Source organism: Puma concolor, chromosome B1 (assembly GCF_028749965.1).
Source record: "Puma concolor isolate L17-30 chromosome B1, mPumCon1.1.hap2, whole genome shotgun sequence".
Classification (NCBI taxonomy): domain Eukaryota; kingdom Metazoa; phylum Chordata; class Mammalia; order Carnivora; family Felidae; genus Puma; species Puma concolor.
The window spans coordinates 147,553,038-147,577,055 of record NC_141670.1 but is presented as its reverse complement, the minus strand read 5'-3'; the positions used below and the strand labels follow the sequence as shown (position 1 = coordinate 147,577,055).

Sequence of the window (24,018 nt, the reverse complement as noted above, 5' to 3'; positions counted from 1 at the left end):
GTTTTTACTATCTGGACCATCATATCATCTTCTTGTTCACAAACTTTCCTGGGATTTCATTCTTAGCAAATACAGTCCAGGTCTCCTAACCTGACATTCAGGTTTTCTGCAATTCCACCAAAACATCTACTCTTCTAAACTTAAAATTGAAGATTTTCTCAAGTACCAGGCCTACTGGTCCAATGGCTCTCAAGCCATTGAGTCTCTTGTCACCAGTTAGTTACCTCACACGAGAGGGCCCTCATCACCACAGGTTGATGTTCAGATTTCTGTTTCTTCCTAGTCTCTGCTCAAGTGGGACTTATCAAGTCTCTCCATAGTCTCTTATCTGCACTGCTCTGATGCCATTTTCTGCTTTTCACCTTGTATCATTGCTCTTGATTTATACCTTTTCTACTCCTATCTTCTTGCTGAAAGAACAGTGTTCCTCTAGTTGGGGATGTCATCTTCTTTGACAGCTCATCATTGGAAGGGGGGTCTCTTGGAGGACTTGTGATGAAAGGGACAGAAGCTTAGCCATCAGGCAAATCAACTCTATAAGTCAGAAGTTACATGGGTATTTTAGGCTGCCTTGCGAGAAAGATACAGCACGTTCCAGGAGCCCAACAGATCCCAGTTACTCATTCGTAGGATTTGGTCTGGGCTGTTTCGTTATATAGCCCTTGCTCTTGCTTCTAAAACCTGAGTTTTGACTCTAGATGCTATCATTTGAATCACCCACAAAAAAGGTTATTGTTGCTCCCTACTGAGAATCCCCTAGTGGTAACCTCATCGTCCAAACACTGTCTTCTCCTGGATATCTATTATTTACCATTTATTCTTTTAATTTACCCCTCCCTTCACCTCTCCTCCCATGTTCCAATGGCCTGTATCTTAACAAATGGTTCATTTTCTCTCTGAGCAGCATTTGACAAGGTTGATTGTTTCCTGCTTTTGAACTCCCCCCCCCCTTTTTTTTCTTGAGGCTTTTGAGACAAAGCAGTAACCACAACAAACTTGCCTTGTTTCTTTGCTATTTCACGGGACTCCACATTTTAGTCTCTTGTCCAGACTCCTCTGCACAATCACAGAATGCTGGTTAGTTCTACTAGCCTATCCTCGGCCGTGTCCTCTTCTCTGTCTACACTTTCTTCCAGATAATCGAATCCGTCTCTAACCCAACTTCCCTGCTGAGCTCCAGACCCATGTCACTACCTACTTAATCTGTGCTTGGAAGTCTAGAAGATATCTCCATGCAAATGGCCCAGACAGGACCATGGACTTTCTTCAGTCTCCAGAATTCCCTCCCTGACAATTCTTTCCCATCTACCCAATTTGGCACCATAACTAAGACTCAGTTTTATCTTTTCCTCTTTCATTAGAACGAGATTCTAATTCAAAAGTAAATCCTACTAATTGTACCTCCAACATATCACCTGAACTCAAAAGCTTCTATTTCCAATGCTACCACCCTGAGTCAAGCCATCATCATCATCACCACCTTAACTCCTGAATTTCTGCATCAGCCTCATGGCTAGTTTCCCAGCATCCACCAGTGACTAGTCTTCCATTCTCCACACAGAAGCTAGGATGATAATTTTATTAATTGTATTTATTTCTTATTTATTTTTATTTTATTTATTCTTTTTAAAGACTGAAATAAATCTCATCATCTGATGATTAAAAACTTGCAATGACTTCCAAGAATGAGATAGAATAAAATATAGCTTCCTTACGATTACCCACAGCATCCCATCAATCTCTTCAGTGTTCATTCCCTTCATTACTTTCCTCATTGATTACCTTTTGTCTACATTGGCCTTTTTGCTGATTTTCCATCAGTCCCTAAGCTCATTCCAGTCTTGGGGATTTATACTTGCTACTCCTCCTACTTAGAACACCCTGCTCTTAGACTTCCACATCTGTTTTCCATCATGCTGATCGTGGGCCAAGTTTATCTCTTCATTCAGAGGCTTTCCCTAAGCAATTCTCAGTCAGCCACTACCACATGATTTCCATTTAGGTATGTAACAGTAATTGAAAGGATCTTATTTATTTACTTATCTGTCTTCCCCAACCACAACATGAACTTCTTTGGATCAGGGCTTTTTGTATTTATCTATATACATCCAGCTCTTAGGATTTTGCCTGGAACATGCAAGGAATTCAATTCATATTTGCTGAGTGACTGACTAAATGTAGAATTGCAGATGTGGCCTGAGTAATTGGTATTTGTAAATCTTTCTTGACCTCAAAGTTAACATGATAGCTTTGCTGAGATTAGAAGTTGGGTATATATTGAACTGAAGAATCACCAGTGGAAGTTTCTTACAATCACAAAGTGACATTGACAGTGATGGGCTGAAAATCACTGCAGGAACTTTCTGGTTGGCTTCCTATTTGTATTTATACGAAAATAGCTAAGGTGTCATTAAAGATACCAAACAATTGCTGTGGAATTATATTGTCAAACTGGTGAGCTATGCTAAAGCCAATCAGAAGATTTCAGGTGTGATTAAAGGATTTCAAAAGCACTTACATTATTCTCTGACCTTAGGAAGGAAGACAATTAAATGGAATTTATGGGGGAAAAAAAACAGGATAAAATTTTTTGTTCATTCGCAATATATTCTAATTAAATAGGAATCATATTGGCCATATCTGAATCTAAAAATTGGCTCAACAAAATATTCAAACAGTCTAAATACCCGAAAGGTAAAAGTCTCATTTTATTATTAATTGCCAAGGTGAGAAATAGATCTGTGAATTCAAACAGTTTCCCCTCTCCAATCCCATTAACTATGACTCATAGTAATTTAAAACCTGGTAGGACATTTGTGAATATCTCCTAAATTATAGAGACTGGGTAGATTTAAAGATCTGAGCTAGTTATCTCAAAAACCTTAAGAGCACGATAAGAGAGGTCATGATTAGCAGAGATGAGGATTTATGAAAAAAGGAAAAATGATAATTCTAGAAGCTTAGAGGTCTCATGTTGGACATTCACAATTTGCTTGGTAGGACATAATAAACTATGCCTTGAGGAGGAAGGTAGTTGTTACAAATCTACGTACTTTACTGGGAGAGTGAATCACACAAGCTGTCTGGTCCTCGGGCCAGAGTTTATTGACTTTGTGTATGAAATAAGATTATTATTGAATAAGTTTGGTTATTTATTTTTTCATTTTGTCCAGATAGGATGGAGCTCATGAGACAGGAAATTAGGTCAGCAATCAAGTCCTAGAGAAATAAACAGTCCTGGAAATACTAGATGGGTCTAAGCTCAGATGGGCCTAGGTGGCTCGACAGGGAAGGGTAGAGACTGAGAAAGCAAAGCAAAGCAGACAAGCAAGGTCTAAGCAAAGCAGACAAGCAAGGTCTAAGCAAGCAAGCTCCTTCTCAGGAGCCTGAGAAGGCAGGATCAGACAGCACCAGCTCGCAGTTCACAGTGAGACCTGGGAGCATCAGAGAGCACCTGTGCTTTGCCTCCACCTGCTCTGTATCCTGCCTGTATCCCGCCTAGACGTGTGCTTGCCTGAATTGGCCAGGTACCAGAAGGAGGCCAGAGGATGGGAGGTGAATCCCAGCCCCAATGAACTCAGATGGGCCAGTCACTTAAAGTACCTTCCTGTGACCTATCATGGATTAAATGGCCACTTGTTTAACAAGTGGAAAATTTGATTCACTCCTTTGTATAGCAAACAAATATTTCAGGAGTTCCCTCTCTGCGCTTGCCCCTGTGCTAGGCACAGGAAGCGTAGCCTACATCTGTGTCTGTAGCCCCTTATTCCTGGGATCACTGGTGCATGAGGTGCCGAACAGTCAGAATTTTACAATGAACTAAAAGAATATAGGTGCTAACTTCCCAACATTCCCCAGCCAAAGGATATTTTTCCTGCCTCTGAAATTACACAGCAAAATATCTGCAGCTTTCTAATTACTGCTTTCTCTAACTAAATTTTACTTTAGTTAATTTGACTATTCCTTTAGAACAAGATTATGGATTATTTCGTTTTTGTACCTTCTAGAGTGAGTGTATATATGCAAATATGTAGGTAAAAACATATATAAAAGAATGAATATATGCAATATATAGGGAGGCATATTAAAATATTAACTATAAAGCTGTAAGCTATGAACTCATGAATGATAATTATTTTCTTTTTGATTTCATATGTTCTTTCTAAATCATATACAAGGAACATATCTTACATAACAACACCATAAAAGTTACTAAGAAAAAAAAAAGAATGGAAAGTAACACATTGGAATAGCAAATGTGTATTTAAATTATGAAGTAAGATTATATTCAGCGCAGTAAACATGAAGGTTTTTTTTTTTTTTTAATCATTGTTTTGGCCGGAAAAAGCAATGGAAAGTTACAAATATGTATTCAGTTCCAAAATAAAGTTTTTTCTCTAAACTCTGACCAGGAACCTTAAAGTTCAGAAGAACAGATCTATATACAATTACATGACTTCAAGGAAATGAGAAAAAAAATCTATAATTCTATCCATTATCCAGTTCTTAGTAAAACAGTACAAGAGTCCAGAGAAGTGTGGTTTCTGGGAAATATCCGGCTCTATCTTGCTAAAGAATTTGCCTCATTTGCAAAGATGGCAAAAGTGAGAAGCTGACATACAAAAACTATCACTTTATTAAGTGATATTTATTACAGTTAAGAAATGCTTGTTTTGAGATGCATAACAATGTATCATAATGCTTGAATATAAGACGGGACTCAGCAGGGTATGGATCAAACACCCAGCCTTCTATGCCATTCCTGTCAGTCCCAGTGGAATCTCATTTGAAATGCCAACCTTTAATATTCTATTCCATATTGACAGGACATTAATGCACTGCCTTGACTGTCCCCAGAGCTCCCTCAAGGCACAGGAACTGTAACAGAAGCACATGGGTTTTCAGCCACTTCAGGACTCAAGGCATCTTGCCACCACTCGGTCTGGAGGGCAGCTGCTCAGTCTGCCAGAGGCATGTTCTGGAACTGCTGCTGTGGTACCACTCAAGGATTCTCTGCTTCATCTAGTTTCCAAGAGGAAATTCTAAGCTTGACTTCACAGGGACGGTGAATCATTGTTCTTGTGCTTATTTGTGTGTTGGCTGCAGAGCGAGCACTTTCTGCTCTTGAGCCCCATTTACTGGGCTCTGGGATGGTGACGGGGAAGGTGATTAAGATGACACCGTCATCACTTAAAAGGGAGACATCGTCACGTTCCACTATGGAAAGCAGTGGCATTAGTCTGCAATTTGAAATGATGTTATGGGGGCGCCTGGGTGGCGCAGTTGGTTAAGCGTCCGACTTCAGCCAGGTCACGATCTTGCGGTCTGTGAGTTCGAGCCCCGCGTCAGGCTCTGGGCTGATGGCTCAGAGCCTGGAGCCTGTTTCCGATTCTGGGTCTCCCTCTGTCTCTGCCCCTCCCTCGTTCATGCTCTGTCTCTCTCTGTCCCAAAAATAAATAAACGTTGAAAAAAAATTTTTTTGAAATGATGTTATGAAGTGATATAATCACCGTATCTGATAGCTTTGAAAGACACAGATGAATTTCTGCCACAAAACCCAACCCTCTCTAACACTAGACCTTAGGGCAAAGGGAGAATATTCAGAAGTTCTTTCTCAGAGGTTGTATCTTTGATTGATCTATATTTGAAAAAAATTTTTTTTAATCTAAACTTTAAAAAAATCATAATTCCAGTTAGCTAACATACAGTGTAGTATTCGTTTCCGGTGTACAATATAGTGATTCACCACTTCTATACATCACCCAGGGCTCATCATGACAAGTGCTCTCCTTCATCCCCACCACCGATTCCCCCATCCCACCACCCCCCACCCCTCTGGTCACCATCAGTTTGTCCTCTGTAGTTAAGAGTCTGTTTCTTGGTTTCTCCCTCTATTTTTTTTTTTTCCTTTGCTCATTTGTTTTGTTTCTTAAATTCCACATATGACTGAAATCACATGGTATTTGTCTTTCTCTGATGGACTTATTTTATTTAGCATTATACCCTCTAGTTCCATCCATGTCATTGCAAATGGCAAGATAAAAATGTAAACATTTATCTTATTTATTTTTAATGTTTTTTAATGTTTATTTTTTTGAGAGAGAGAGAGAGAGAGAGAGAGAGAGAGAGTAAGCTGAGGAGGGGCAGAGAGAGAGAAAGAATCCCAAGCAAGCTCCACACAGTCAGCATGGAGTCCAACATGGGGCTCGATCCCATGAATCATGAGATCATGACCTACACCAAAACCAAGAGTCAGATGCTTAACCGAATGAACCACCCAGGCATCCCCCAAATCTAAACTTTTATAGGAAGCTCCTGTATTTCTAAAAATCCTAAATTCCCTACCTTCAATGAATCTGTACAAGTAAATTGACTATTAGGACTAGATTTCCATTTCAGTGAAAAGTATAGGGTGCTTCTTATTTTAGGAAAAGTGAAAACAAGTATCAAATATGAAACTTTGAATTACATGCTAAAAATATTACATATGTGTTACACTATCTTCCATATAATTGGGAAAGCTCATTTTTTCTTAGTCATTGCTGGTTATTTCTCTCTCTCTCGATGGACCAATACATTTAATAGTATATCTTAAAGGTGAGAATGTGCAAGGAAGATGGCGGCGTAGGAGGACGCTGGGCTCACCGCGCGTCCTGCTGATCACTTAGATTCCACCTACACCTGCCTAAATAACCCAGAAAACCACCAGAGGATTAGCAGAACGGAGTCGCCGGAACCAAGCGCAGACGAGAGGCCCACGGAAGAGGGTAGGAAGGGCGGCGAGGCGGTGCGCACTCCACGGACTGGCGGGAGGGAGCCGGGGCGGAGGGGCGGCTCGCCGGCCAAGCAGAGCCCCCGAGTCTGGCTTGCAAAAGCGGAGGGGCCTGACGGACTGTGTTCCGACAGCAAGCGCGACTTAGCGTCTGGGAGGTCATAAGTTAACAGCTCTGCTCAGAAAGCGGGAAGGCTGGAGGACAAAGGGAAGGAGAGCTGCTGAGCCCCCGGACGACAGAGCTCAGTTTGGTGGGGAACAAAGGCGCTCGCCAGCGCCATCTTCCCCGCCCATCCCCCAGCCAAAATCCCAAAGAGAACCAGTTCCTGCCAGGGAACTTGCTCGCTCCGCGCAAACACCCAACTCTGCGCTTCTGCGGAGCCAAACCTCTGGCAGCGGATCTGACTCCCTCCTGCTGCCACAGGGCCCCTCCTGAAGAGGATCACCTAAGGAGAAGCAAGCTAAGCCTGCCCCTCCTGCCCCTGTGCACCTTGCCTACCCACCCCAGCTAAGACGCCAGATCCCCAGCATCACAAGCCTGGCAGTGTGCAAGTAGCCCAGACAGGCCACCCCACCCCACAGTGAATCCTGCCCATAGGAGAGGGGAAGAGAAGGCACGCACCAGTCTGACTGTGGACACAGCGGTGGGCTGGGGGCAGACATCAGGTCCGACTGCGGCTCCGCCCACCAACTCCAGTTATACACCACAGCACAGGGGAAGTGCCCTGCAGGTCCTCACCACACCAGGGACTATCCAAAATGACCAAGCGGAAGAATTCCCCTCAGAAGAATCTCCAGGAAATAACAACAGCTAATGAGCTGATCAAAAAGGATTTAAATAATATAACAGAAAGTGAATTTAGAATAATAGTCATAAAATTAATCGCTGGGCTTGAAAACAGTATAGCGGACAGCAGAGACTCTCTTGCTACAGAGATCAAGGGACTAAGGAACAGTCATGAGGAGCTGAAAAACGCTTTAAACGAAATGCATAACAAAATGGAAACCACCACGGCTAGGATTGAAGAGGCAGAGGAGAGAATAGGTGAACTAGAAGATAAAGTTATGGAAAAAGAGGAAGCTGAGAAAAAGAGAGATAAAAAAATCCAGGAGTATGAGGGGAAAATTAGAGAACTAAGTGATACACTAAAAAGAAATAATATACGCATCATTGGTATCCCAGAGGAGGAAGAGAGAGGGAAAGGTGCTGAAGGGGTACTTGAAGAAATAATAGCTGAGAACTTCCCTGAAGTGGGGAAGGAAAAAGGCATTGAAATCCAAGAGGCACAGAGAACTCCCTTCAGACGTAACTTGAATCGATCTTCTGCACGACATATCATAGTGAAACTGGCAAAATACAAGGATAAAGAGAAAATTCTGAAAGCAGCAAGGGGTAAACGTGCCCTCACATATAAAGGGAGACCTATAAGACTCGTGACTGATCTCTCTTTTGAAACTTGGCAGGCCAGAAAGAATTGGCACGAAATTTTCAGTGTGCTAGACAGAAAAAATATGCAGCCGAGAATCCTTTATCCAGCAAGTCTGTCATTTAGAATAGAAGGAGAGATAAAGGTCTTCCCAAACAAACAAAAACTGAAGGAATTTGTCACCACTAAACCAGCCCTCCAAGAGATCCTAAGGGGGACCCTGTGAGACAAAGTACCAGAGACATCACTACAAGCATAAAACATACAGACATCACAATGACTCTAAACCCATACCTTTCTATAATAACACTGAATGTAAATGGATTAAATGCGCCAACCAAAAGACATAGGGTATCAGAATGGATAAAAAAACAAGACCCATCTATTTGCTGTCTACAAGAGACTCATTTTAGACCTGAGGACACCTTTAGATTGAGAGTGAGGGGATGGAGAACTATTTATCATGCTACTGGAAGCCAAAAGAAAGCTGGAGTAGCCATCCTTATATCAGACAAACTAGACTTTAAATTAAAGGCTGTAACAAGAGATGAAGAAGGACATTATATAATAGTGACAGGGTCTATCCATCAGGAAGAGCTAACAATTATAAATGTCTATGCGCCGAATACCGGAGCGCCCAAATATATAAAACAATTACTCATAAACACAAGCAACCTTATTGATAAGAATGTGGTCATTGCAGGGGACTTTAACACCCCACTTACAGAAATGGATAGATCATATAAACACACGGTCAATAAAGAAACAAGGGCCCTGAATGAGACATTGGATCAGATGGACTTGACAGATATATTTAGAACGCTGCATCCCAAAGCAACAGAATATACTTTCTTCTCGAGTGCACATGGCACATTCTCCAAGATAGATCATATACTGGGTCACAAAACAGCCCTTCATAAGTTTACAAGAATTGAAATCATACCATGCATACTTTCAGACCACAATGCTATGAAGCTTGAAATCAACCACAGAAAAAAGTCTGGAAAACCTCCAAAAGCATGGAGGTTAAAGAACACCCTACTAACGAATGAGTGGGTCAACCAGGCAATTAGAGAAGAAATTAAAAAATATATGGAAACAAACGAAAATGAAAATACAACAATCCAAACGCTTTGGGACGCAGCAAAGGCAGTCCTGAGAGGAAAATACATTGCAATCCAGGCCTATCTCAAGAAACAAGAAAAATCCCAAATACAAAATCTAACAGCACACCTAAAGGAAATAGAAGCAGAACAGCAAAGGCAGCCTAAACCCAGCAGAAGAAGAGAAATAATAAAGATCAGAGCAGAAATAAACAATATAGAATCTAAAAAAACTGTAGAGCAGATCAACGAAACCAAGAGTTGGTTTTTTGAAAAAATAAACAAAATTGACAAACCTCTAGCCAGGCTTCTCAAAAAGAAAAGGGAGATGACCCAAATAGATAAAATCATGAATGAAAATGGAATGATTACAACCAATCCCTCAGAGATACAAACAATTATCAGGGAATACTATGAAAAATTATATGCCAACAAATTGGACAACCTGGAAGAAATGGACAAATTCCTGAACACCCACACTCTTCCAAAACTCAATCAGGAGGAAATAGAAAGCTTGAACAGACCCATCACCAGCGAAGAAATTGAATCGGTTATCAAAAATCTCCCAACAAATAAGAGTCCAGGACCAGATGGCTTCCCAGGGGAGTTCTACCAGACGTTTAAAGCAGAGATAATACCTATCCTTCTCAAGCTATTCCAAGAAATAGAAAGGGAAGGAAAACTTCCAGACTCATTCTATGAAGCCAGTATTACTTTGATTCCTAAACCAGACAGAGACCCAGTAAAAAAAGAGAACTACAGGCCAATATCCCTGATGAATATGGATGCAAAAATTCTCAATAAGATACTAGCAAATCGAATTCAACGGCATATAAAAAGAATTATTCACCATGATCAAGTGGGATTCATTCCTGGGATGCAGGGCTGGTTCAACATTCGCAAATCAATCAACGTGATACATCACATTAACAAAAAAAAAGAGAAAAACCATATGATCCTGTCAATCGATGCAGAAAAGGCCTTTGACAAAATCCAGCACCCTTTCTTAATAAAAACTCTTGAGAAAGTCGGGATAGAAGGAACATACTTAAAGATCATAAAAGCCATTTATGAAAAGCCCACAGCTAACATCATCCTCAACGGGGAAAAACTGAGAGCTTTTTCCCTGAGATCAGGAACACGACAGGGATGCCCACTCTCACCGCTGTTGTTTAACATAGTGCTGGAAGTTCTAGCAACAGCAATCAGACAACAAAAGGAAATCAAAGGCGTCAAAATTGGCAAAGATGAAGTCAAGCTTTCGCTCTTTGCAGATGACATGATATTATACATGGAAAATCCGATAGACTCCACCAAAAGTCTGCTAGAACTGATACATGAATTCAGCAAAGTTGCAGGATACAAAATCAATGTACAGAAATCAGTTGCATTCTTATACACTAACAATGAAGCAACAGAAAGACAAATAAAGAAACTGATCCCATTCACAATTGCACCAAGAAGCATAAAATACCTAGGAATAAATCTAACCAAAGATGTAAAGGATCTGTATGCTGAAAACTATAGAAAGCTTATGAAGGTAATTGAAGAAGATTTAAAGAAATGGAAAGACATTCCCTGCTCATGGATTGGAAGAATAAATATTGTCAAAATGTCAATACTACCCAAAGCTATCTACACATTCAATGCAATCCCAATCAAAATTGCACCAGCATTCTTCTCGAAACTAGAACAAGCAATCCTAAAATTCATATGGAACCACAAAAGGCCCCGAATAGCCAAAGTAATTTTGAAGAAGAAGACCAAAGCAGGAGGCATCACAATCCCAGACCTTAGCCTCTACTACAAAGCTGTCATCATCAAGACAGCATGGTATTGGCAGAAAAACAGACACATAGACCAATGGAATAGAATAGAAACCCCAGAACTAGACCCACAAACGTATGGCCAACTAATCTTTGACAAAGCAGGAAAGAACATCCAATGGAAAAAAGACAGTCTCTTTAACAAATGGTGCTGGGAGAACTGGACAGCAACATGCAGAAGGTTGAAACTAGACCACTTTCTCACACCATTCACAAAAATAAACTCCAAATGGATAAAGGACCTGAATGTGAGACAGGAAACCATCAAAACCTTAGAGGAGAAAGCAGGAAAAGACCTCTCTGACCTCAGCCGTAGCAATCTCTTACTCGACACATCCCCAAAGGCAAGGGAATTAAAAGCAAAAGTGAATTACTGGGACCTTATGAAGATAAAAAGCTTCTGCACAGCAAAGGAAACAACCAACAAAACTAAAAGGCAACCAACAGAATGGGAAAAGATATTTGCAAATGACATATCGGACAAAGGGCTAGTATCCAAAATCTATAAAGAGCTCACCAAACTCCACACCCGAAAAGCAAATAACCCAGTGAAGAAATGGGCAGAAAACATGAATAGACACTTCTCTAAAGAAGACATCCGGATGGCCAACAGGCACATGAAAAGATGTTCAGCGTCACTCCTTATCAGGGAAATACAAATCAAAACCACACTCAGGTATCACCTCACGCCAGTCAGAGTGGCCAAAATGAACAAATCAGGAGACTATAGATGCTGGAGAGGGTGTGGAGAAACGGGAACCCTCTTGCACTGTTGGTGGGAATGCAAATTGGTGCAGCCGCTCTGGAAAGCAGTGTGGAGGTTCCTCAGAAAATTAAAAATAGACCTACCCTATGACCCAGCAATAGCACTGCTAGGAATTTATCCAAGGGACACAGGAGTACTGATGCATAGGGGCACTTGTACCCCAATGTTCATAGCAGCACTCTCAACAATAGCCAAATTATGGAAAGAGCCTAAATGTCCATCAACTGATGAATGGATAAAGAAATTGTGGTTTATATACACAATGGAGTACTACGTGGCAATGAGAAAAAATGAAATATGGCCTTTTGTAGCAACGTGGATGGAACTGGAGAGTGTGATGCTAAGTGAAATAAGCCATACAGAGAAAGACAGATACCATATGGTTTCACTCTTATGTGGATCCTGAGAAACTTAAGAGAAACCCATGGGGGAGGGGAACAAAAAAAAAAAAAAGAGGTTAGAGTGGGAGAGAGCCAAAGCATAAGAGACTGTTGAGAACTGAGAACAAACTAAGGGTTGATGGGGGGTGGGAGGGAGGAGAGGGTGGGTGATGGGTATTGAGGAGGGCACGTTTTGGGATGAGCACTGGGTGTTGTATGGAAACCAATTTGACAATAAATTTCATATATAAAAAAAAAAAAAAAAAAAAAAAAAAAAAAAAAAAAAAAAATGTTATTCATATTGGAGATAGTAGAGGAACATATGTACACTAAAATAGAGTTTAACTAGGAAGACTTAATCTAGTTATGTGGTTAGATAAATTAATCTCATATTAATCTCAAGTACAGTTAAGTAGATTTATCTCAGTTGGGGTTACTGTTTGTTTAAACATACAACATTACAAAATGTTAAATCAAATAATTTGGTTTAAGAAGTTCCAACCATATCTATTTGGCATAAAGTTATATTCTAAATAGGTTAGAATATTTTATAAGCTTTTAGCTATAAACACTAACACAATTAAGACCCAGAGGACAATAACATAGTAAAGCTCAGTTTGGTTGGCTTTAGAATTCTAGCGAATATCCAATTATAAGTACATTGGAGAATCTCAAATCTGCAGTTTGAAACAAGAATCCATCAAAACAATGATGATATTAAGCTGGGATCAACTGCAAACCACTTAAATGTATATTAATGTAATGAAAATATAAAATGTCATCAATGAAAATACGTTGCTAGTTGCAACTTCTAAGTTTGTTCCCTTCTTGAAATTACCAACATTAATATAAAACTAACAGCAACATTAACAAAAGTGCCCTTTAAATAAAATTTCATAAAGGTCACTTCCCTGTAATTTAAGTTCAGAGGTGAAGACCAACAAACACAGGTATTGTTCTTGTGTGCTTCTCGTCCATAAACACAAATGAAAGTCTATATCACTTCAATACAAACAATCCAATATGGGTGCTACCATGGTCTATTTTATCAAAGTCATTCAAGGGTTATCTGTCTTATAAAACTAAATGTCACAGGTTGCACAATCTGGGGTTGTGTGTAAGTCTCCTACTACAAAATTATATTTTCTGCTTAGAAATAACAGTTAAAATGAACGTGACTTTTCCAAAGCAAAAGTGATTGAGTAGCAGATAATTTTGAATTTGCCACTATGTACACTATTTGAAAAGGAGCAAGAAGCCAGGTGATTTCATTGCTGTAACTCTTTGCCCACTGGCCATCCGCTCATGTGTCCTAGACCCATTCTCTGGAAACCAGTTAAGCTTTACCACCTCCACACTGTCTGGTCTCCCCAGCTTAGCTCACCCTCCCTGATCTGGCCCTTTTGGCAGAACTGCTAATTTCTTAATCCTAACTGGAGGTACCACTTATAGGATGCTTGCTAAGTGTTTAATTCCCATCAAAGCCCCATTGGCATATCCTGTTATGGGGCTTGTTTTACAGGTGACAAACTGAGGCTTGGCTAGGTTAAGTAACTTGCTACGGGACAAACTAATAAGTGGCAAAGCCAGGATTTGAACTTATGGCTCTCCTGCTTCAGAACTTGTATCCTTAACTCATGGGCTCCCATTTAATTATGCTTATTCATTCATTCATTGTTTGGTGAACTCTTAAATTACAGCAGAAATCGTTTTCAATTTTTGGAGGGATATGTCTCTGTAGCTCTGTAGTTTCTGAGCGGAAAGTTTAGCGGAACCCTCACTTAAAAGGACCTTTCAAGTCCGCTGATTCAAGAGAAAGGGGGATGTGAGGGTTAAGTGCAATTCCAGAGAAAGCGCTCTTTGAGCTATTTCCCTTGAGGAAAGGGAGAAGGGCTTCAGTGGCCACACTTAAGTTCGTGCCTTTCTCTCCTCCCCACATGCTTACCTGCGTCAGGAAAGGGTATTCTGAAAACAATCAAAAAGGAAAAGCAATGTCTGAGTTTCAACTGGTCTGATGCATGCCTACATTCAACTTGGCTGCCCGTGGATGCCGCTTTCTAATAACATGTCCTCAACCTGACCTGGGGCGGGGGGTGGATTAGAGGGGTTCTTTTCCCCAGGCCCATATGTCACCTGTTATTCATGCCAGGAGAAGGCTTTTTACCTGAGTTGTTGAGCTGAACTTGCTCCGGAGAGTTTGTTCCCCTGCTCAGTCACAGATTCACCAATTCCGAGCGTCCCTTGGAAAGGCAGGGCTCCCTCACCTGTCCTGGAGGTCGGAGCCAAGTGTGGAGGAGGGGCGACCCGATGCCCCGTGCTGCTCAGCTCTGCACCTGGCAGTGCCCTCCGCAGGATCATCGAGCCCCAGGAGCTGTTAATTATTACCCCTTTTCGCCAGAGCAGGGACGTGTAAGAAACCTGAGCCACTCCCTTTACCTCAGTGCATGTTGGGAGTGTTTACTTTCTTTCTTAGGGGCAGCTGATAGGAACACTCCTTTGCTCCCTGACACACATCGTGAGAAGTGAATTGACATTACCCACTGAATTGGACTGACTCTAACCTCGACTCTGTGCCGAGATTACAGGTGAAGGGTCCCTAAGAAATGACACTACCTGGGAAGGAATGTCATTATTCACACGTCCTTCTTTTAAAAATGTTCGCTTTGAATTAGAAATGTCTCAGGCTTTCTTTCACTTGTTCTATTGCCAGCTCCTTCCCTGCCGGCACCTTTTCACCCAGACTAGTGGTTCTCACACCTCAGGGCACACCAGAACCACTTCTGTAACTCGCCGAACCTGCACGCCTTGCGCCTCTGCACCGGTGAGCCTCTGATCTTGTAGGTCTGGATAGACCGCAGGCACTGATATATATATATATATATTTTTTTGTAAGTTCCAAAGAAGAATCTTGTAAGTATCAACGTTCAAAAACTGTTGTAATGAAGTACAAAAGAGGAATTAAAGAGTTATTTAGTCATTAGGCTACTGACTGGAATTTGGGGACTTTGCTTTTCCTCAGTACCTCCAATTTCAAAATGGGCACCAAAGACTTAGAGACCCTCCAATGACAGATACTGTGGAAATGCAAAGTGCTTTTATTTACACACACACACGCACATACACACACACAAACTTTTTAGTATCATTGTTCATTTATGTTTCCCATGTAAAGCAACTATTGATAATTTTTAAAAAAAGTTATTTTACAAGTGTAAATCTTAGAGTCCTCAAAAGAATTTCAATATAATTCAACAATGAGTTCAGTAGGCACATGTGACCTCTGGTGTCCTTTGAATTCAAATGTCAAAGTCATAGACCATTTTTCTAGATTTACAGGTTACCTGTTTGATCAATGTAGTGTTTTAAGGATTCTGTACGTTCAAAAGGTCAGACAGTTTATCTGTTTAACTTGTGTGTGAAGGTCAGGAATGATGAGTTTTATCACGTTGGGGGGTTATTTTAATAAACTGAACAGAATCAAGCAAGGGGCTTATTAGATCACAGTCAAAGCTTCTATAACCTCTTATATGAGGTCAGTGTAAGTTGGGATTATTTGTGGGTGTTAACTTGATTAGTTGGCCCCATAATCCCCTGCTGTATGGACTGACCTTTGAATGATGGCTAACGGGCTCCACAGTGTCTCTAGCCTCCAGACTCCAGAACTTCTTTGTCTAAGTTTATGCTTCACCTTCACTGCCTGCACTCTTATGGGGATCATTTGCTTATTATCAGTATCAGGGCACCTCTGTTTTGCATTTTTTATCACAAGCATCCTTGAAGCCTTTATTCTGACTTCTGGTTTCCAACTAGTTACCTTTAGTTAGAGGCTCAGTGACTCATTTTATTTTCGAGTACTTACCCTTCCATAAATATATACATTTTTTTATTTTGTACTATAAAACATATATAGTTACACATGTGCAATGTGGAAAGTTGCAAATCACAGACATATAGAAGAAAAGCCACCTACAATCCCAACACTCAAATATATAAACAATTTGGTGTACGTCTTCATTGATGTAGTTTCTCTACAGGTATTTACCAAAATGCAATTAACTTTGGCTTGATGTTTTATAACCTGATTCTATCACATAAAACATATTATGAACTATCTACCATATGTCAGTCGGTTGTTTTTTTCCTGCAATGTGATTTTAACTAGCTGCACTATATTACACCATATAAAGTATTATTTAATCAGTTCTTTATTGTGAAAAATTCATATTACTGTAAACAAGACTGCAGTAAATGTTTATATATAGCAGCACACAACGTGATCATGCCTTTTAGATACATTTCCAAAAATGAAATTGCCAACTGAGAGGGAATTGTGTATTTTTAAAGAATTTCTTTCCAAAAAATGTCAACTTTATACCCCTAGGATAACTCCTAGATTCTTCTCATTTTTTATTTACCAATCAAGTCCTATTTTAAATATGTACATTATTGATTTTATGTAAGATTAAATTCCTTCTATAGATTTACCCTGTATTTTTGCTTATTTTACTTACTGTATTCTTTGCTCATTTTTTCCATATTGATTTATTAGGCACATCAACTCTTCATCATATATGCTATGAATATATTTCACAAGTATTACTTGCCTTTTAATTTTGTTTATTGTAGATGTTTTTACATTCAAAAGTTTGAAAATTTCAGTATTCAATCTATTAATATTTTTCCTTATCAGTTATATCTGTTAAAAAGGTTTCCTGCCCTTGAAGTATATAGTATGCATATTTATTTTCTTCTAGCTTATTTATTTAGATATTATTCATATATTAAATTTAACATTCAACACATCTAGACTTTGTGATGTAAAACTGTGCTTTTTATTTATTTTTATTTTTTGGTTTCGGGAGTAGAATTTAGTGATTCATCATTTACATGTAACACCCAGTGCTCATCCCAACAAGTGCCCTCCTTAATACCCATCACCCATTTAGCCTATCCCTACCTCCCCTCCAGCAACCCTCAGTTTGTTCTCTATATTTAAGAGTCTCTCATGGTTTGCCTTCCTCTCTGTTTTTATCTTATTTTATTTTTTCCTTCCTTTCCCATATTTTCATCTGTTTTGTTTCCTAAATTCCACATATGAGTGAAATCATATGGTATTTGTCTTTCTCTGACTGACTTATTTCACTTAGCATAATACACATTGTTGCAAATGGCAAGATTTTATTCCTTTTTATCACCGGGTAATATTCCATTGTATATATATACCATGTATATATATGCCATATCTTTATCCATTCATCAATTGATGAGCATTTGGGCTCTTTCCATAATTTGGCTATTGTTGACAGTGCTGTTATGCACAATGGGGTACATGTGCCCCTTCAAATCAGCATTTTTTGTGTCCTTTGGATAAAAACCTAGTACAGTTGCTGGGTCATAGGTTAGTTCTATTTTTAACTTCGTGAGGAGCCTCCATATTGTTTTCCAGAGTGGCTGCACCAGTTTGCATTGCCACCAACAGTGCAGGAGGATTCCCCTTTCTCCATATCCTCGCCAACATCTGCTGTTGCCTGAGTTGTTAATGTTAGCCATTCTGACAGATGTGAGGTGCTATCTCATTGTGGTTTTGATTTGTATTTCCCTAGTGATGAGTGATGTTGAGTATATTTTCACGTGTCTGCTTGCCATCTGGATGTCTTCTTCGGAAAAGTGTCTGTTCATGTCTTTTGCCAATTTCCTCACTGGATTATTTGTTTTTTTGGGTGTTGAGTTTGATAAGTTCTTTATGGATTTTGGATACTAACCCTTTCCTTACATGTCATTTGCAAATAACTTCTCCCATTGCCGTTTAGTTTTGCTGATTGTTTCCTTCACTGTGCAGAAGATTTTTATCTTCATGAGGTCCCAATAGTTCATTTTTGCTTTTGTTTCCCTGGCCTCCAGAGACATGTCTAGTAAGAAGTTGCTGTGGTCAAGGTCAAAGAGGTTGTTGCCAGTTTTCTTCTCTAGGATTTTGATGGTTTCCTGTCTCACATGTAGGTCTTTATTCCATTTTGAATTTATTTTTGTGTATGGTGTAAGAAAGTGGTCCAGTTTCATTCTTCTGTATGTCACTGTCCAGTTTTCCCAACACTATTTTTTGAAGAGACTGCCTTTTTTCCATTGGACATTCTTTCCTATCTTGTCAAAGATTAGTTGGCCATACATTTTTGGGTCCATTTCTTGGTTCTCTGTTCCATGGATCTATATTTCTGAAAAACCGTGATATTTAAATCTAACAATTTTTCTTAACTAGTAGTTTATTAACCAAGTAACATTTATTAAATAATATAGATTACAAACTCCACAAGGCAAGGACTATGTCTTATTCTCCCTTGTATCCCCAAAATATAGCACAGTGACTGTCAGGCTCATGGTTGCTCAGGCCAAATGTTTAATAGTCACTTTTGACTCCTTTCTTTCCCTTCATCCACTCCCAGTAAATCAGCAAGTCCTGATGTTGTATCTTAGTCTCTGTATCTTCACTACCCCCTAAATTAGGCCAGGATCACTTCTTCCTCAAACACTGCAATGTCCTCCTAATTGGTCGTTGCCTTCACTCTTGTCTCACTATGTGCATTCTCCACCCATAACCAGCAACATCTTCTACAGACAAAAATCAGATCACAATACTACCTCTGATTTCCTTTGCTGAAAACCTTTCTGCTGGTTGACCCCCACATCCAGGGTAAAATCTAAATCTGAACTCCTTTCCATGGCCTCAGAGGCCCCCATGACCAAATTCTTCCCTATTTCTTTTACTTGATTGATTCTGTTTCCCTGGTCCTGACTCTATAGTTGCTGCTCTGGCTTGATTTTTGTTCCTGAAACAGACCAGGCCTCATTTCCTTTGCTCTTGTCATTGTCTCTGCCAGAAAGCTCAGCTCTCAACACAGCTGGTTTCATTTTTCTGGTTTTTCTTATATGTTACCACCTCAGAGAGGCCTTCCATGGCCATCATATCCTAATAAGGCCTCCAATATTTCTCTAACACAGTCCCCTATTTTATTGTCCTAATGGCAATTATCACCATCTGAATTCATTTTACTGTTTTATTACTGAGCATGTATTTATTGTTTTGGGTGATTTATTTTATGTCTCCTCTCATTAAAACTTTAGCTCTAAGAAAACGGGAACTTTGACCTCTGGGTTCATGGCTCTGTCTTCTGTGCCTAAAACAATGCTAGGCCCATGTCAGAAGTTTAAGAAACACTGGTAGAGGAACAAATAATAGTGGCTTAATAAATACATGTTGAGTATATAAATACAAATCTACTTTTTCCCCAACTTGAAATGATACTTTTAGCAAGTATTAAGGTATATATATATTTTTAACACAAGTCTAGAATTTACGTTTTGTTTCATTCATCTATGTAGCTATACTGGCATTAGTTTCTTATTATTCTAACTTTATGGTACAGCTTAATGTCTGGAAGTACAATCTGATCATCATTTTTTTTCTCAAATGTTCTCGATTAGTCTAGCCTTATAATACGATAAATAGCGGCTTACTAAAGCATAATAATGATTTAGTTTATATTTTGTGATTTCACCATTAACCATTGTTGCTGGCAATTTCTCCTAGGCCAGCAGGTTCATACATGTTATCAATTGACTTCAGGTCTAGGGGAGAAAGGCTCCTAAGAGGAGATAGTTTTCTTGGTTAATACCTTCTTTTAGGGTACTCAAGTGAGTGCTAGATTGACTACAGGAATAGCTCTGCTTTGTTCATGCCTCCCTATATTCTTTGGAGGGATGTTTCTAAACTGGTTCTGGGTTTGGACATGTGACTTGCTTTGGTCAACGGGTCAGTACCAAGTGATATAAGCAGAAAGTTGAAAATCAGCTGGGCCATGGGAGTTACTCTGTTGATTAAGCTTTGTTGGGCTCTTCAAGTCAGAACCACCATATGAACAAGGCTGGGCTAGCCTGTAGGATGAGGAGAGACCCTTGGCCCAGTAGCTCCATTACCATAGCTGACAGCCTAAAGGCAGAACCACTAAGCTAATCTGCAGCTGACTAAAGACCCAGAAATGAGTCCAGCTGAGAACAGCAGAAACACCGTCCAGCTGAGCCCAGCCCACATCGCCAACCCATAGAACTATGAGCTATTTCAATGGTGGTTGTGCTAAGCCACTATGTTTTGAGGTGGTTTGTTTTAGAGTACAATCTAATGAATACATCTGGTGTGTTTTGTCATATACACAAATACAAACATGCATGCATGCCAATATATCATTAATTGAAAGTCGGAAGAAATACTTAGATTATGTTGTGTTTCTACTACAATTCTGTTGCAGGAATACAATGACCCATAGCAATAGAACAGAAAAGGAGGAAAAAAAGAGATGTGGGTTATCATTAGGTTAGGTCATTTCCACAGACCACTAAATCACTCCTGAAAAATATTTAGAGATGATTGTAACTTGAGGAAAATACACAAAGAACAATAAATTACCTGATTCTAATACTGTGTGACCCAATTGCTGTGGGCCATTCTTATCAGTTTGTTTCATGGTCTCACACCTCATATTGTATCTGAAGCTGTACTTGAGGCCTATGCTAGGCACTAAGTGAAATAAAAAAATGAAGCAGCACAACTCCAAACATTGACGGGACTCCCAGTAAAAACCAAACTGGATTGCATTATTAAGGAAGCCAGCCATTCATAATGAGGCAACATGGTAAATTACTTTTCCAATATGTAATGCTTAAAATAAATATATTTTACAATTGGGAATTTTTATATTCAAGATCTTAGTAAATTACAACAATGATAATGTTAATTCTCTGGGAAAAATCCTGACATTTGTCTTGAACTTGAGGAGTAAACCATCATTTCCTATTTAGATTAAGGAACATGTAATTTATTTCCTATGAAAACAAAGGCTTTTGAACTTTGATTTAAAAAAATAAAAATTTTTCTTTGTTGAGAAAAATAAGATAAGGGAAGAGAAATTCCCTTTTAAAATTCTCCCCAAAGTTTAATTAAAGCCATGCTGTTTTTGATGATTGGGTCATTTAAAAACTTTTACATAGTTGATGAATTAAAACAATTTTTTTAATGTTTATTCATTTTTGAGAGACAGAGAGAGACAGGGAATGAGTGGGGGAGGGGAAGAGAGAGAGGGAGACACAGAATTCGAAACAGGCTCCAGACTCTGAGCTGCCAGCACAGAGCCTGACATGGGGCTCGAACTTGTGAACCGTGAGATCATGACCTGAGTTGAAGTCAGATGCTTAACCGGCTGAGCCACTGGGCGCCCCATAGTTGATGAATTTTTAGAAAGGCTCACCCTCTGTTGTTGCATTGCAGGGCTGAACAGTAACTTTTGAATCAGGCTATGATTTGTCTTCATGATGGGGATAAATGCCACACAACTGCGTTCACAACTTGAACGATGAAAAATAATATTGAGAATGATCCAAATAATTTCTATTTCTAAGCACTTTTCCTCTTTAAGAGAAAGTTTCTCACCTTCAAGATACACTGTTTTTCAACAGTGTAATGGCAAGTGGAAAGAATTCAAATTACCCAGTCATTCAAAAACTGCTGTGTGCCAGTCAGATGCAGAGATGGCCACATAGAGATGCACAAGGCAGTCTCTGCCCTCAAGAAGCCACAATCGTCAACATGGACATGGACTGCATTCAGTCTTCTCTGCCACAGGAGAGAAGAGATTTCAAAACACACACACTTTCAAAATTCAGTGACAGAAAGAAACCTAGAGCATGATGGTGTTTTGATAGATTTTAAGAGGTGGGAGCCTCAACATTTTTGTTTAACAGATAAATGTACTCTTTATTTTTTTATTTTTATTTTTGTAAGGTTTTTATTTATTCTTGGGAGAGAGAGAAAGAGACAGAGACAGAGGCAGAGGGTGAGTGGGGGAAGGGCAGAGAAAGAGGGAGCCACAGAATGCAAAGCAGGCTCCAAGCTCTGAGCTGTCAGCACGGCACTTGAACCCACAAACCATGAGATCATGACCTGAGCAGAAGTTGAATGCTTAACTGACTGAGCCACCCAGATGCCCCATAAATGGACTCTTTAAAGGAATGGAGAGTCCTTTTCAAATGGAATAAGCAGTCATCATTCTCCCACTCCAAATGTTACTGCCTTTTAATATTGGTAATTGTGTATAAGCATAAAGACATCCAATAGAAGGTGACAGTGATTGCTTTTTTCCGAAATATGGCAGTTAGTCAATTTGATTTGTATATCATTCTGTTTCTTCATTCCTTCTCCCCGCAGCGTATGCACACAACTTCACACTCTTCCAGTTTTGGAAAAAGATGAATAAAATAACAGCAATAGTAATAATAATAATAACACCATATAAGCAGTTAAGGTCAATGTTCTTACATCTCCGTATAAGCAGTGGAATGATACTGAAAGTCAAGTCACAGCCTGGACATTCTTTAATGGTGTATTGTAATAGTGACCATATTTCGAAAGAAAAACCGTAACATTTGGTCTGCTTTCTGGGCAGAATCCATGAATTTAGGAATTTGCTAGGATTGGAATGATACAGAGAAGATTAGCATGGCCCCTGTGCAAGGATGACACACAAAATCATGAAGCATTCCATATTAAAAAAAAAAAAGGAATTTGCTAGGAAATCAGGGACATATGAATGTTAAATTAGTAACACAGTTCTCATTTATTCAGACTGTGAGTGATGTGTTCTTGACCCCTGTCTGTATTATTGCTAAGGGACCACACTTTGGATAGCTCCCATCATCTCACATATATCGAAACCACCCTGTTGCTTATAACACACACTTGACACAGCAGTCACATGTAGAAGTAACTAAATGTGTGTATGTTTTTTTTTTTTTTTCTCTTTTAGTTTTTCATTTAAAAGTTCTCATACTCTGGGACACCTGGGTGGCTCAGTCAGTTACGCGCCCGACTCTTGATTTCAGTTCAGGTTGTGATCTCACAGTTTGTGAGATAGAACCCCACATTGGGCTCCGTGCTGACAGCACAGAACCTGCTTGGGATTCTCTCTCTCTCTCTCTCTCTCTCTCAAAATAAATTAACTAATTTTAAAAAAGTTCTCAAACTCTCACAACTGTTTTTCTATCCCCCGATAACTCTAGTTACATATGGTCATATATCTTAGGCATAGGTGCTTGTATAGTTTCAGAAAACAGGACGTGGTTGAGCTTATGTTGGCTACACCCACTGTAAGTAGCTCCTGGAGCATATCCTGTTTGCATCCTTCCCGGGACAAATTCCTGTGACATCAAGTAATTCACAACATACTGGTGGAGCAAGGTTAAACACTTTAGTAATGTAATTATGTTTCTTCTGGGTAGTGTCTGTTTATTACTTAGAATAAAAAGGAGGGGCTATTAAAATACTCTTCTTTCTAACTATATATGCGTATGATGCCAGTTTTTGTCAATATCGTAGCAGGTTAAATGCAGAAACAGATAGGAGAATTAAATGCAGACACATAAAATTAAAATTTAATGACTGGAAATTGAAAGACTGAAAAAAAGACTGAAAAAAAAAGACTTATTTCTATTAAGTTAGATAGAAAAGAGATTTGCCAACTACAAAACAGTGACATTTTCTTCAGTACATTTTTTGTTTGTTTGTTTGGGAAAATATAGCCATTTTTGATAACATAGAATTGACATGTAGTGAATTTATATTTTTAAATAAATTAACAGGTAAATTGATTTTTTTCTCAGTTTTAATTTCTAACACAGTAAACATCTACAAATATAATCTATGT

At 39.3% G+C, this 24,018-nt stretch overlaps 1 protein-coding gene and 1 non-coding gene across 5 annotated transcripts in view; one reads left to right on the top strand and one right to left on the bottom strand.

The window, feature by feature from the left end:
- RASSF6 (Ras association domain family member 6) overlaps nucleotides 1-14,676 on the bottom strand; it is a 55,162-nt gene extending 40,486 nt beyond the window's left edge. Inside the window, exon 1 of one of the 4 annotated variants that reach the window (XM_086704862.1) lies at nucleotides 14,439-14,676. In XM_086704862.1, the coding sequence (XP_086560988.1) occupies nucleotides 14,439-14,632 (194 nt within the window). In that variant the 5' untranslated portion in view covers nucleotides 14,633-14,676. The remainder of the gene's footprint in view (nucleotides 1-14,438) is intronic. The other 3 variants (XM_086704861.1, XM_086704863.1, XM_086704864.1) reach the window with 3 other exon arrangements.
- An 8,087-nt stretch (nucleotides 14,677-22,763) lies between these two features.
- LOC112859122 (U6 spliceosomal RNA) lies at nucleotides 22,764-22,866 on the top strand. The gene has a single exon (XR_003223441.1). It is a non-coding gene; the product is annotated as a U6 spliceosomal RNA (small nuclear RNA).
- The last annotated feature ends 1,152 nt before the right edge of the window (nucleotides 22,867-24,018 follow it).